Consider the following 13,656-nt stretch of genomic DNA (forward strand, 5'->3'; position numbering starts at 1 on the left):
AGCCAGAGGGACCACTGTTAAAGGCTGAGTCGCGGCTCTTATACCCGTCTGGGTGAGGGTTGCCTCAGTGACCCGGACTCAGAAAGGGTCGATGCCTTTTCTGGTTGGGGTTTCTTCAGCGGCGGCTCGGACGATGGCGAGGTCCATGATTTGTCTTCGTCAATGGCCCGAGGCTTACGGTGTTGATGCCGATGTTTCTCTCGACGATCCCCTCGGTCCTGAGGAGGAACAGAGGTAGTCAATGGCCGGGAAGTCGATGATGAATGGACACCGGCCAGTGCCAGATACTGGCGCGACGTAGATGGTGCCGGTTCGGACGACGTCGAAGCAATGGATGGAGTCTGAGTTTGAGACCAAAAGAGAAGTTCCATCTTCTCCATTCTGGCTTTGCGACCTTTTGGTGTCATTAAGGCACATTTGGTGCAAGTCAGGACACCATGCTCACACCCTAGGCACATTACACAGACTTTATGGGGGTCTGGGATGGACATTGTGCGAGCGCAGTCAGGGCCAAACTAGACAGGAGTTATCCGGAATCGAGTAAAAAAACTTACCGGAGTACCGAGGAAGTAAAAACTCAATAGGGGGACCCATGTGGGGTAGTAAAGTATGAAGTAATTCCGTGAGGAAAATTCCTGTCAGGAATCTTTGAGAACTCCTTAACCCGCGTGGCTACTGCTGCACGGAAAAAAGAAGACTGAAGGGGGACCCCTGCTGGTTGCAGGGTTAGTGCCATCCTGGGCATGCCCAGTAGGTGCCAGTCAAAGTTCTAGAAACTTTGACAAAAGTGTTCCGTGATTGGGCGCCATCCTGTGATGTCACCCATATGTGAGCACTACCATCCTGCTTGTCCTGTGAGAAAATTACTTATCCTGTTCATTGTCCTTTTTCTTTCACATATAGACCACTCATCTGTTCTCCCAGTATATATATATACTGGGAGAACAGATGAGTGGTCTATAGGATGGCATGCCCAGTAGGTGTATGTATATATATATATACACCAGTAGGTGTATATATATACACATACACCTACTGGGCATGTATATACATACACACACACACACACACACATATATATATATATATATATATGTGTGTGTGTGTGTGTGTGTGTGTGTGTGTGTATACACACACATATACATATATATATACATACATACATACACACACATACAAATATTTTGGTTTTATATAAAACCACATATAAAACCAAAATATTTGTATGTGTACATATATCTGTAACATATATACTTACTACGACAAGGTGAACATTATAGTGAATTATAGAACATAATGTAAAATCTCTAGCATTAGAAAAATTGGCAACTAAACAATGTAAAACTGCCCCTAACTGTAGTCATTAAAACCATTTAGACACAATCATACTTGTACAAAGAAAAACTGTGGATATATATATATATATATATATCCAAAGAACTGGCAATGTATATATCTTAATTAGTGCTTACTGTATTATACAGAATAACCCCCAAAACAATTTTTGGAGAAAGGAAAAAAGCACTTTTTAACTTACAGAGAAAATCATACCACAAATCCTTCAATGAATATAAAAACAATTTATTTATTTCAAAACCATTGAAACAACCCGATTTTTTTCAATATTAATTTTTTATATAAAATTACTCATATTAAACATTTCCTTTGAGAATATTAAAGCAGTTCTCTAGTCAATCTCCACACATCAATATTTTTGACCCTTTCCACTATACTGCTACTAAACCTCACTCTCCCTAAACTGTTGTACTTAGTACATTAAACACTGTTGATTATTGATAACCACAAAACAACCTACATGACATATAATTCTTAATACATGCATAATAGTGTTATCATTGTTGATTAACAATACTTCATTACAAAATTAAGACCACCCTCATGTGGTCTACACTATCACGTGTAGATCTTAAAAATGCCTTTTTGAACTCCTTCATATGTAGTGTCTCCTGGTTATATGATTTTTCTTTCCCAACAAGGCCCTTGTTTCGCCTTCCTGGCTTCTTCAGGGGATTTAAACTCTAAAGAAATCAACAGTGTATAGGTCACCCCCAACTCTCGATGTAACGCGATCACTCTTCACTCGTTTCCACTTAATGATAGGCGAATCTCACGGAAGAATGTGCCAAAGACATAAAACCTTTCTTAGACCATTGTTTGAAGATTATCCGAATTGGTAAACTTCCAAAATATTTAAGGAGAGTTGGAGCTGAAGGTTCTCAACTGACATTATTTTCTGTCAGCCATCTCGGGTTAAGCGCTTCAACGCCAACTCTATTTCCATACCATCCCGATGAATCGTTAGCCTTTCTAGTTCTTTGATATTTACGTTGCCGCCATCCTCAAACGATTTGAGTCGGGTAAACGCCGAGAGGATGGCGGCAACGTAAATATCAAAGAACTAGAAAGGCTAACGATTCATCGGGATGGTATGGAAATAGAGTTGGCGTTGAAACTCAAATTAAATGCCTGCATTATCGATAAGTGAATAACATACATTAATAGCACGGTTAATACACATGAACTATGGCGTACCATAGTGTTCATGTGAAATCTATACTGAGGTAATGAGGAGCAAAATAGCTAATTACCTATTAACACAGCAAAAAAAGTGTACACATTAACACATACAAAAAATACATTGTAAATACAACAAACTAAATGAAACCATTCATATACCTTTCTTCAGTGTGAGCTGCTTCTGAATATTTTTTTTCATTAGTGCTTTGAGACAAATCGCCTTTGTCAGCATGCAGATCTGAACTGGAGTCTTCTCCAAGAGACTGCTCTGAAGTTTGCTCATTATAAACAGAGTTTTCACCTTCAAAATAAAATAAAAGTTATCTACATGTTCAAACAAATGTCACTTGCATGCTTAAATCATGACCAAGTACCACAAAGCTCAAGTATAAAACTAACTGTACTCTGCACGTAGTCAGTTACCAGCACACAGAATCCCTCATTTTAGCAACCATTACATATTTCTGTTTCTAGAATCTTAAGCCCTGTTCTGGAAATGGAATGCAGTCTTGCAACAGATCTCTCGCCACTTAGCTAGGACTGATCAGAGTTGGCTGCTTTCATATGGGCCGATGTAATAAGACCTGTGCTGAAATAGGCACAATTTTTCTACATGTACGTTTTTGAGCACATATGGCAAAAACTGGCAGCCCTGCGGGATGAAATAAGAGAATGGCATGTACTTTGGACTGTAAGCATGCGCTATCCTTTTATTTAAACCGCACTGCAGTCCACAGGAAATCCAACCAGCACTTAAGCCCCGATGCAGAAAGCCACAGGAAAAACAGCTACTAAAATAGGCACCAATGGGAAAATGTTGCAGAGTTAATTTAAAAATAAATAAAGATTCAAAGGTAAATCTTGGGTCATGTGTACAAGCCCCTCTGCACTTCTGGGTAAGTGACAGACATTTGTCTTAATCTGCCAGGCCACTGTTTGTCACTCGCGTTCTCTGTCCAATGTATGCAGATGCAGCAGCACCACCAGTGTGCAAACCGTGCAATTACACAGGGCGGCACACCTGGTGGGGCGGCATCAGGAACAGGGAGAAGCCCATGCTGCTGCAGGTGGATAGACAGAGAATGAATATAGGGAATGCCTGGGGTGTGTCTGTATGTGTGAGAAACTGGGGGCTGCAGGTGGTTTTCCCCATAGATAGTGGCACGGAGGACATCCCAGACAGTATGGCTAATTCATCTGATATCTATGGAAAAGCAAAATTGCTTACCTTGTAATAGTGGTTATCCCAGGACAGCAGAATGTAGTCCTCACATATGGGTGACATCACTGATGGAGCCCTATTGCGGGGAAAACTTCTGTCAAAGTTTCTAGAAACTTTTGACTGGCACTGTGAGGCCACTGAGCATGCCCAGCATGCCATGATATTCTGTGCCACAGGGGTCACACTCTAGTCTCGTATTGTAACAATAAGCTTTAGCAAAAATAAAATAATAAAAGTATGAGATCCAACTCCACGGGGTGGCGGGTGGGTTTCGTGAGGACTACATCCTGCTGTCCTGGGATAACCCCTATTACAAGGTAAGCAATTTTGCTTTATCCCAGGACAAGCAGGATGCTAGTCCTCACATATGGGTGATTAGCAAGCTAGAGGCTGAGTCATTTTGTAGTGAAGCAACACTGAAGTATTGTTGTTGAAAAATGAGACAGCCGAAGATTAGAGCAGGTTGGATGTAGAAGAAGTTGGGATTAAACAGTAAACAAGTTCTTTAAGACAGATTGCCCATAGGCTGAATCTTGTCATCCTTGTTTGTCCAAACAGTAATGAGCTGCAAAGGTGTGAAGAGAACTCCATGTTGCTGCTTTACATATGTCAAGGACTGGCACTGAACGATAGTGTGCTACTGAGGTTGACATCGCTCTTACTGAATGTGTCTTTACTCGCCCCTGGAGAGGAAGGCCTACTTTTTCATAGCAAAACTGTATGCAATCTGCCAACCAGTTAGAGAGAGAGAGTATGTTTACCCACAGCTTTACCCGGTTTGTTTGGATCATAAGAAACAAAAAGCTGATTGGATTTCCTGTGGACTGCAGTGCGGTTTAAATAAAAGGATAGCACACGCTTACAGTCCAGGTTGTGTGGATATAGGTGCATCTCCCATCTTGTTATGGTAAGCTGAGATTGCACTTAAATGGACTCTTACAGATGAAGTCTGGAGACCAGAGTCTGAAAGATGGTATAAGTAGTCTAGAAGAGAAGTAGTGGGGCAAGTGAAAGGATCAATATTGTTTTGCCTGCACCACAAGGTGAATCGTTTCCATTTGGAAGAATAGTTCTTTCGTGTGGAAGGTTTACATGAAGCTATAAGCACTTGAGATACATTGGTTGAAAGATTGAGTGGTTGTAAACTCAAGCTTTCAACATCCATGCTGTCAGGGATAGGGATTGAAGGTTGGGATGGCGCAACCGACCCTGATCCTGAGTTATGAGAGTGGGATCTACTCCCAGGCGAATTGGATCTCTGACAGAGATCTAGAAGTGTGGGAAACCATACTTGTCGAGGCCAATATGGGGCTATCAGTATCATGGACCCCTTGTCCTGTTGTAGCTTCACTAGAGTTTTGGTTATGAGTGGTATCGGAGAATACGCATATAGTAGGCCTGAGTTCCAAGGGCGAGCAAAGGCGTCCTTGGCTGGCTGGTTCTTCTGTTTGTGTAGAGAACAGAAATTGTCCACTTTGTGATTCAGGCGTGATGCAAAGAGGTCTATTTTCGGTTGTCCCCAACGTTGAAATATCCTGGTCACTACTAAGGGATCCAGGGACAATTCGTGTGGTTGGAACTGGCGACTGAGTCAATCCGCCACTACGTTGTGAATGCCTGCCAGATAAGTTCCTCGGAGAAACATTGAGTGGTTGAGGGCCCAGCCCCAAATCTGTGCAGCTTCTTGACAAGGGAGATACAAGCCCGTATCTCCCTGTTTGTTGATGTACCACATGGCTACTGTGTTGTCCATTTGGATCAGAACAGTCTTGTGTGAAAGGCAGTCCTTGAACGGATGCAGCTCACAGCGTATAGCTCGAAGCTCCAGGAAATTGATTTGAAATGTTGCTTCGAGTTTTGTCCAAGTCCCCTGCGTTTGGAGAGTGTCTATGTGAGCTCCCCAACCCAAGGTGGATGCATCTGTAGTTAATGTTATCTGTGCGACTGGTTGTTGGAAGGGTAGGCCCTTGCGTAAATTGCCCTTGTTCACCCACCAAAGTAGAGATGAACGTAGCTGGTGGGTTACTTGAATTGAAGAATGCAGTGGTTGAATGGCTTGGATCCATTGTGATCTTAAAGTCCATTGAGTTACTCGCATGGCTAGTCTTGCCGTAGGAGTGACATGCACTGTGGAGGCCATGTGGCCTAGTAAAGTTAGAAACTGATTAGCTGTTGGCTTCTTTGTTTGAATGAATTGAGTTTGCCAATAGGGATAGTGTTTCTGCTCGATCTTCGGGTAGAAAGGCCTTTGCAAGGATGGTGTTCAATTCTGCTCCTATGAATTGAAGGAGATGAGATGGAGTAAGATGGGATTTTTGATAGTTGATGAGAAAACCCATCAAATGAGAACTGTAATTGTTTGATTGAGAGAAGTTAGAGCTCCTTGTAGAGACTGACTTCTGATGAGCCAGTCATCTAGATATGGAAACACATGGACACGTTGTTTGCGCAAGTGTGCTGCTATTACTGCTAGACATTTTGTGAATACTCTGGGAGCAGAGGCAGGTCCGAATGGCAGAACTCTGTATTGGAAATGCTGCTGACCCACCATGAAGCGCAAGTACTTGCGATGAGGAGGGAATATTGGAATGTGAGCGTAAGCGTCTTGGAGATCCAGAGAACAAAGCCAATCCCCTTTTTGAAGAAGTGGAAGCATGGTGCCTAGGGATACCATCCTGAACTTTTCTTTCTTGAGAAATTTGTTGAGACTTCTGAGATCGAGGATGGGACATAGGCCCCTGGTTTTCTTTGGAATGAGGAAATACAGGGAATAGAACCCTCTGCCCTGCTGAGACCGGGGCACCGGTTCTACAGCCCCGGATTTCAGAAGGGTAGACAATTCTACTTGTAACTGAAACATGTGATGTTTGTTGAGATGAACCTGAGTCGGTGGAAATTCTGTGGGAATTGAGAGAAAGTTGAGTTGGTATCCTCGAGAAATTATGGACAGAACCCATTGATCAGTTGTTATTTCAACCCAATTGTGGTAAAATTTGGATAATCTGCCTCCTACGGGGAGTTCTGGCCGAGGATTTGTGGAGAGGCTGAGTTCCCTGGATGGATTTTCAAAAGCCCGCCACAGGTCCTGTCTGTCTGAGTAGCAGGTTGGGGCCTAGTTGTCCTTTGCTGACGTGATTGTGTTCTTTGTTGGGTTCTGGATTGCCTGGGCCAGGACGCAGGAGGATAATATCTTTTTTGACGGTAATAGGGTTGTCTCATGTCTCTCCTTTGAGGTCTACGGGTGGTATGTGTAGTGGGGTCCTGGGGAAGGGAGGAAAGTTGTCGTAAGGTCTCATTATGTTCTTTCAACTGAGACACCGCTTCTTGTACCTTTGTACCGAATAAATTGTCCCCTGTACAGGGGAGGTCCACCAATTTATCTTGGACCTCTGGCCTAAGGTCTGAGGCCTTAGGCCAGGCCCACCTTCTGGCACTAATCCCTGAGGCTGCTACCCTTGAAGCTGTCTCGAAAGCATCGTATGCAGCTCTTACCTCATGTTTACCAGCTTCAAAAGCTTTATTTATGATGTTTTGTGCAGGTTCTCTATATTCTTGTGGAAGAGATGGAATAAATTCTTCCATTTGCTTCCAGAGGTTTCTCTGGTATTGGGTGATATACAATTGATAGGATGAGATCCTAGAATTGAGCATTGCACCTTGAAATACCTTGCGGCCTAGAGAATCAAAGAACCTGTTGTCCTTTCCAGGAGGATTGGATGAGTGAACTCTTGTCCTTTTAGCCTTTTTCTGTGCAGATTCCACAACTACCGAATTGTGGGGAAGTTGTGATTTTTGATAGCCAGGTGTGGCTTGAACCAAGTACGTGGAGTCCATCTGTTTGTTTACTGAGGAAACAGAACAGGGATGTTCCCAAAGTCGGTGTTGTAGTTGTGGGAGGACATCATGTATAGGTATTGCCATTACTTGTTTAGGAGGGTCAACAAATTGTAAGACCTCTAGAGTTTGATGGCGGAGATCCTGCTCTGACTCCAATTTAAAAGGGATAGAGTCAGCCATGTCTTGCACAAAGGTAGAAAAGGTAAGATCCTCTTGAGGGGATTGTTTCCTAGGATGTGGTGGTGAAGGATCAGACATAAAGGTTTCAGAAGAAGTGTCTGATGCAGTATCACTCCATGTGTCATAATCTGGAGTGTGTTGTGGTTTCATCACAGTTTTTGGTGGAGGAATCAAACCAGAGGTCCCTGGTAGAGGATCCTGAGGAGAAGAGTGCTCTTCTTGCGGATTTGAGGGCAAAGAGTCCAATAAATCATGGTATTTCTTCTGTATAATGGAATACAATGCTGCTTCTGATGATACTGGGGCCCCAGGAGGAAGCGGCATCGTCTATGAAGTGTGTGGCATCGATGGTATCGATAATTGCCAGGTTCTTGTGGCCTGGTTTTTGGCCTCTGTTGGAAACAGGATGCTGGGCTTGATGGACCCTTGGTCTGTCCCAGCATGGCAATTTCTTATGTTCTTATGTGTGTTTCGATGGCATAGATGTTCCAGTTTTTTTATGTGACGGTGCAGAAGTGACAATAGGCACTGATATTTGAACAGAGGATGTTGTTAGCATTGATGTAATCTCTGAAGAGAGAGGAGGCATAGACATCAGCATCGATGGAGTAGGAGTACTTGATGTCCGTGGCATTGGGGATTCCCGCGGCATCGGGAAGGTACCCGGCATCGGCGCCGTCGCCAGAACTAAATCAGTCATCGGTACCGGTTGTATCGGCATCGGTGACGTCAGAGGTAAGGAAGACATCACTGGCATCGGCGGTATCGTCGGCATCAGTGTAGTCACCGGTATGTGTTCCTTTATGGCCTGCAGTACTGCTTCTTTGATGAATAATGTCAAGTCTTGTGGTACTGGGGGAACGCTCGACACCGGTGGAGGCGGAGAAATTAGTACCTGCGGTGGAGCCGGTTCTACCGAGGGAGGCCTAGGCGACAGCGAGGTATCTTTCTGCTTAGGCCGTTTTTCGCTCGGTTCCTCATGGGAGGATACGGTCGGTGATGTCAAGGCATGCCGATGACGATGTTTACGTCTAGGCCTTACCTCCATAGCCGAATGTATCGATACCATCAACGGTGTTGGCGAGGATCTGTCTCCCGAACCGTCCGGCGCTTTTTTACCAAAATTTTCTTGGGAGCTCCTGCCAGTGATGATTTCGAGAAGTTGATGGTGAAGGAATCAATTGTAGACAGAAAAGTTGTTCTATTTTTTCCTGTCGCAATTTTCGTCCTTTTGGTGTCATTTCCTGGCATTGCTGACAGGAGGAAATGTCATGTTTTTCACCCAAATAGACGACTCATTCTAAATACGGGTCTGTGATTGACATAAGAAAATTATTCCTTACCTGCTAATTTTCGTTCCTGTAGTACCATGGATCAGTCCAGACAGTGGGTTATATCCCCCGACCAGCAGATGGAGTCAGAACAGAGTTTGAGACTGTCAGCATATAGAGTAGTGCACCCTCTGCTGGAGTTCAGTATTACGCATAGCAAAGCCCAAAAGCAAAACACAACATTTTGGATCCAGATCCGTCCCCAAAAAAGAACAGAGAAAGATATAAGTAAACAAACGGTCAACGGGACCACCAACAGTCAACTTGTGAGGAGCTGTGAACAGTAACAATAATCAGAGACAAACAGAATGAAAGTTACCTGGAAGAATCCGAGCAGGAACTAATGAAACCCCTAGTGGCGGGCATCTGGACTGATCCATGGTACTACAGGAACGAAAATTAGCAGGTAAGGAATAATTTTCTTTTCCCTGTACGTACCTGGATCAGTCCAGACAGTGGGATGTACCCAAGCTTCCCTAAACCGGGTGGGGTCCTGAGAGACCTGCTCGGAGAACTTGATCGCCAAAAGAACCCGTGTACTGAGGCGCCAGGTGTAGTCTGTAATGTCTGGAAAAAGTGTGCAACGACTTCCACGTCGCCGCACGGCAGATTTCCTGGGAGGAAACGGAGCAAGATTCCGCCCAGGACGCCGCTTGGGATCGCGTGGAATGAGCCGACACGCTGCGAGGCGGCACCCGCCCCGCCGCAATGTAAGCCGATGAGATGGCGTCCTTTATCCAGCGCGCAATAGTCGTCTTGGATGCCTGAGAACCTCTCCTCTGTCCTGACCAGAGGACAAACAAATGATCGGATACCCGGAAGTCATTGGTAACCTCCAGGTAACGGAGCAGCACACGCTTGACGTCCAGGAGCCGGAGAGACCGGGGTTCCTCTGGAGCGAACGCTGGAAGCTCCACCGTTTGATTGACGTGGAAGGCCGAGACCACCTTTGGTAGGAAGGATGGCACCGTACGAAGGGAAACCCCGGAGTCGGAGAAACACAGATAAGGGTCCCGGCAGGACAAGGCTTGGAGCTCTGAGATCCGGCGAGCAGAAGAGATGGCTACCAGGAAAACTGTCTTGAGGGTCAGGTCCTTGAGGGAGGACCCCCTCAGGGGTTCAAAAGGAGGGCCCGACAGCGTTCACAGCACCAAGTTGAGGCTCCAAGAAGGGAAAGGATCCCTGACCGGTGGCCGTAGGTGTTTGGCACCCTTCAGAAAACGTGCGATATCCGGCTGAAGGGGTAGAGAGCAGTCCTTCTGTACCAAGACATTCAAGGCCGCCACCTGAACCCGGATCGAATTATAGGCGAGACCCTTATCCAGACCATCCTGTAGGAAATGAAGGATCAGCGGGACAGTCGCCTCCATGGTTTGGACCCCGCGGTCGGAGCACCAGGCTTCGAAGACCTTCCAAACTCGAACATAAGCGACGGAGGTCGAAGGCTTGCGGGAACGAAGCATCGTTGAGATCACTGTCTCCGGGTAGCCTCTGTGGCGGAGACGGCGCCGTTCAAAAGCCAGGCCGCAAGACAGAAGAGTTCTGCCTGCTCGAAAAATACCGGCCCCTGACGCAGAAGATGAGGAAGATGGGACAGGCGAAGTGGGCCGTCCGTCATCTGAAGTAGATCTGCGAACCATGGCTGACGGGGCCATTCCGGGGCGACGAGAATTACAGTCCCTCGATGATGTTCCAACCTGCGGAGAACCTTGCCGACCAGAGGCCAAAGAGGAAACACATAGAGCAGTTGATCCGACGGACACGGAAGGGCGAGGGCATCCACCCCCTCCGCACCGCGCTCTCTTCTGCGGCTGAAGAAGCGTGGAGCCTTGGCGTTGAGAAAGGTCGCCATTAGATCGAGGCATGGAGTCCCCCAACGACGGACGATGAGATGCATTGCCTCGTCGGAGAGAGCCCACTCGCCGGGGTCTAGCTGTTGACGACTCAGGAAGTCCGCCTGAACGTTGTCCACCCGGGCGATGTGAGAGGCCGCTATCCGGACGAGATTGCTCTCCGCCCACTCCATCAGGGGAGTTGACTCGAGGGAGACATGCTTGCTTCTTGTCCCCCCTTGACGATTGATGTAGGCCACGGTGGTGGCGTTGTCCGAGAGGATCCTCACCTCTCTGTGTCGTACCAGGGGAAGAAAACGCTGGAGAGCGAAACGCACGGCTCTGGTTTCCAGGCGATTGATCGGCCACTTTGCCTCCACTGGCGTCCAAGTCCCCTGCGTGGCGCTGCTTTCGCAGACGACGTCCCATCCCGCGAGGCTGGCATCGGTGGTCACCACCACCCAATTGGGAACCTCGAGTGAGACTCCCCGAGCCAGATGCGAGGGGACAAGCCACCAATCCAGGCTTTTCCTGGCTAATGGTGGAAGCGGCAGGATCACCTGATACTCCTGGGAGACTGGTTTCCAACAGGATATCAGGGACGCCTGCAGTGGACGCAGGTGTGCAAACGCCCAGGGTACCATGTCGATGGTGGAGGCCATTACTCCCAGGAGCTGCAGATAATTCCAGGCGGTTGGTTCTTCCAAAGCCGAAAACCGAGACACGTGCTCCCTCAGGGCTTGCGCCTTGTCCTGGCGCAGGAACACCATACCCCGCCGGGTATCGAAGCTCGCTCCTAAGAAATCCAGGTGTTGCGAGGGCACAAGGGAACTCTTTGGAAGGTTCACCACCCAGCCCAGAGAGCGTAGGAATTGTACTACTCTGGCCACTGAGGTCTGACCATGTGAGAAGGACTTCGCTTGAATCAGCCAGTCGTCTAGGTACGGATGTACTAGGATACCCTCCTTGCGGAGGGCCGCCGCCACCACTACCATGATCTTTGTGAAGGTCCGAGGTGCGGTCGCCAAACCGAAGGGAAGCGCCTTGAACTGAAAGTGTTGACCGAGAATCTTGAAGCGAAGATACCGCCGGTGAGCCGGCAGGATGGGAATGTGCAAGTATGCTTCCGAGAGATCCAGAGAAGCGAGGAATTCTCCCTTGTGCACTGCGGCAATCACTGATCGAAGAGTCTCCATGCGGAACCGGCTGACCCTGAGGGCCTTGTTTACCTCCTTCAAGTCCAGGATGGGCTGAAAGGAACTGTCCTTTTTGGGAACGATGAAGTAAATGGAATAGTGGCCCAAGCCCACCTCGAAGGGGACGGGAACAATGGCCCCTATTTCCTGCAGTCTGTCTAGTGTTTGTTGAACCGCTATCCTCTTGAGATCCGAACCACAGGGGGGAGAAGATGAACCGGTCCCTCGGGGGGCGGACAAACTCCAAGGCGTAACAGTCTCTTATGGTGTCCAGCACCCACTGGTCCGTGGAGATAACTGCCCACTCCTCGTAGAAGTCCATGAGGCGGCCTCCGATCCGGGAAGGTGAGAAGTGGGCTCCTTTGGCATCATTGGGAGGACTTTGTGGGCGGATTTCCCTGCCCTGGACCCTCTCTCGCGGGCCTCCACCCACGAAAGGAACGAGACCAAGGCTGGAATCTTGTCGGCTGTGTCCGGGAACCGGACTGCCGGTAAGACCTATTAAGTCGCTGTGCCCTGGTTCTACCGGAACAAAATGACCTGAAGGAACGCTGTCTATCCTCCGGCAGCCGATGCACCGAATTTTCCCCCAGTGACTTGATGATCTGATCCAGGTCCTCTCCAAATAAAAACTTCCCCCGAAAGGGGAGGGAGCCAAGGCTCGACTTGGAGGAAGCATCCGCCGCCCAGTTGCGAAGCCACAAGAGCCGTCGGGCTGCTACAACCGAAACCATGGACCGCGCCATTACGCGAAAGATCATACAAGGCGTCCGCCCCGTATGCTATGGCAGATTCCAGACGGTCCGCCTGGGCGGCCTCTTCGGGGGGCAACTCCTGAGAGGTGAGCAGCTGCTGTACCCAGAGTAAGCTGGCCCTTTGCGCGAGCGAACTGCACATCACGGCCCGCATACCTAGGGCGGAGACTTCGAAGACCCTCTTGAGGAAGGTTTCTAGTTTACGGTCCTGCGTATCCCGCAGGGCCGTTCCACCCGTGACCGGGATGGTCGTCCTCTTGGTCACTGCCGACACTGCTGAATCCACCTTGGGCACCTTGATAAGATCCAAAAATCCTCAGGGAGCGGGGTATAGCTTTTCCATGGCGCGTGTGACTTTCAAGGACGCCTCGGGAGTGTCCCACTCCCTGGTGAGAAGCTGTAGGAAGGACTCATGGATAGGGAAAGCCCTTGCCCTAGGACGGAGGGCGGCAAGTACTGGATCCCCTTTGCGAGAAGAGGTGGCGACGGCAGGAGCCACAGGGATCGGCGGATCTGGAGGTGGGTCGAGGTCCAGCTCCTGAATAATATGGTGGATGAGTTCATCCAGCTCTTCTTTTTGAAAAATCCGTAGGGCTCGAGGGTCGTCCCCCTCCGTATGTCCATCCGGATGCGCCTCCAGGGGTTCCAGGGAGTCGTCTCTCTCCGGCGAAGCCGCCCCCGTGGTACGCCGGGGTGGCACGGGAGAGGGACCCGGCAGGGATCCAGGCGTAACGGGCGAGGCGGTGAGACCAACAGCAAGTTTAG

The 13,656-nt window shown here is 48.1% G+C and overlaps 1 protein-coding gene across 3 annotated transcripts in view; it reads right to left on the reverse strand.

The window, feature by feature from the left end:
• Positions 1–13,656, reverse strand: part of CENPJ (centromere protein J) — a 363,081-nt gene that overhangs the window by 290,660 nt on the left and 58,765 nt on the right. For all 3 annotated transcript variants that reach the window (XM_029602492.1, XM_029602491.1, XM_029602493.1), the window contains one exon: positions 2,698–2,839. In XM_029602492.1, coding sequence (XP_029458352.1) covers positions 2,698–2,839 — 142 coding nt within the window. The remainder of the gene's footprint in view (positions 1–2,697; positions 2,840–13,656) is intronic.

This window comes from Rhinatrema bivittatum, chromosome 5, assembly GCF_901001135.1.
Source record: "Rhinatrema bivittatum chromosome 5, aRhiBiv1.1, whole genome shotgun sequence".
Classification (NCBI taxonomy): Eukaryota; Metazoa; Chordata; class Amphibia; order Gymnophiona; family Rhinatrematidae; genus Rhinatrema; species Rhinatrema bivittatum.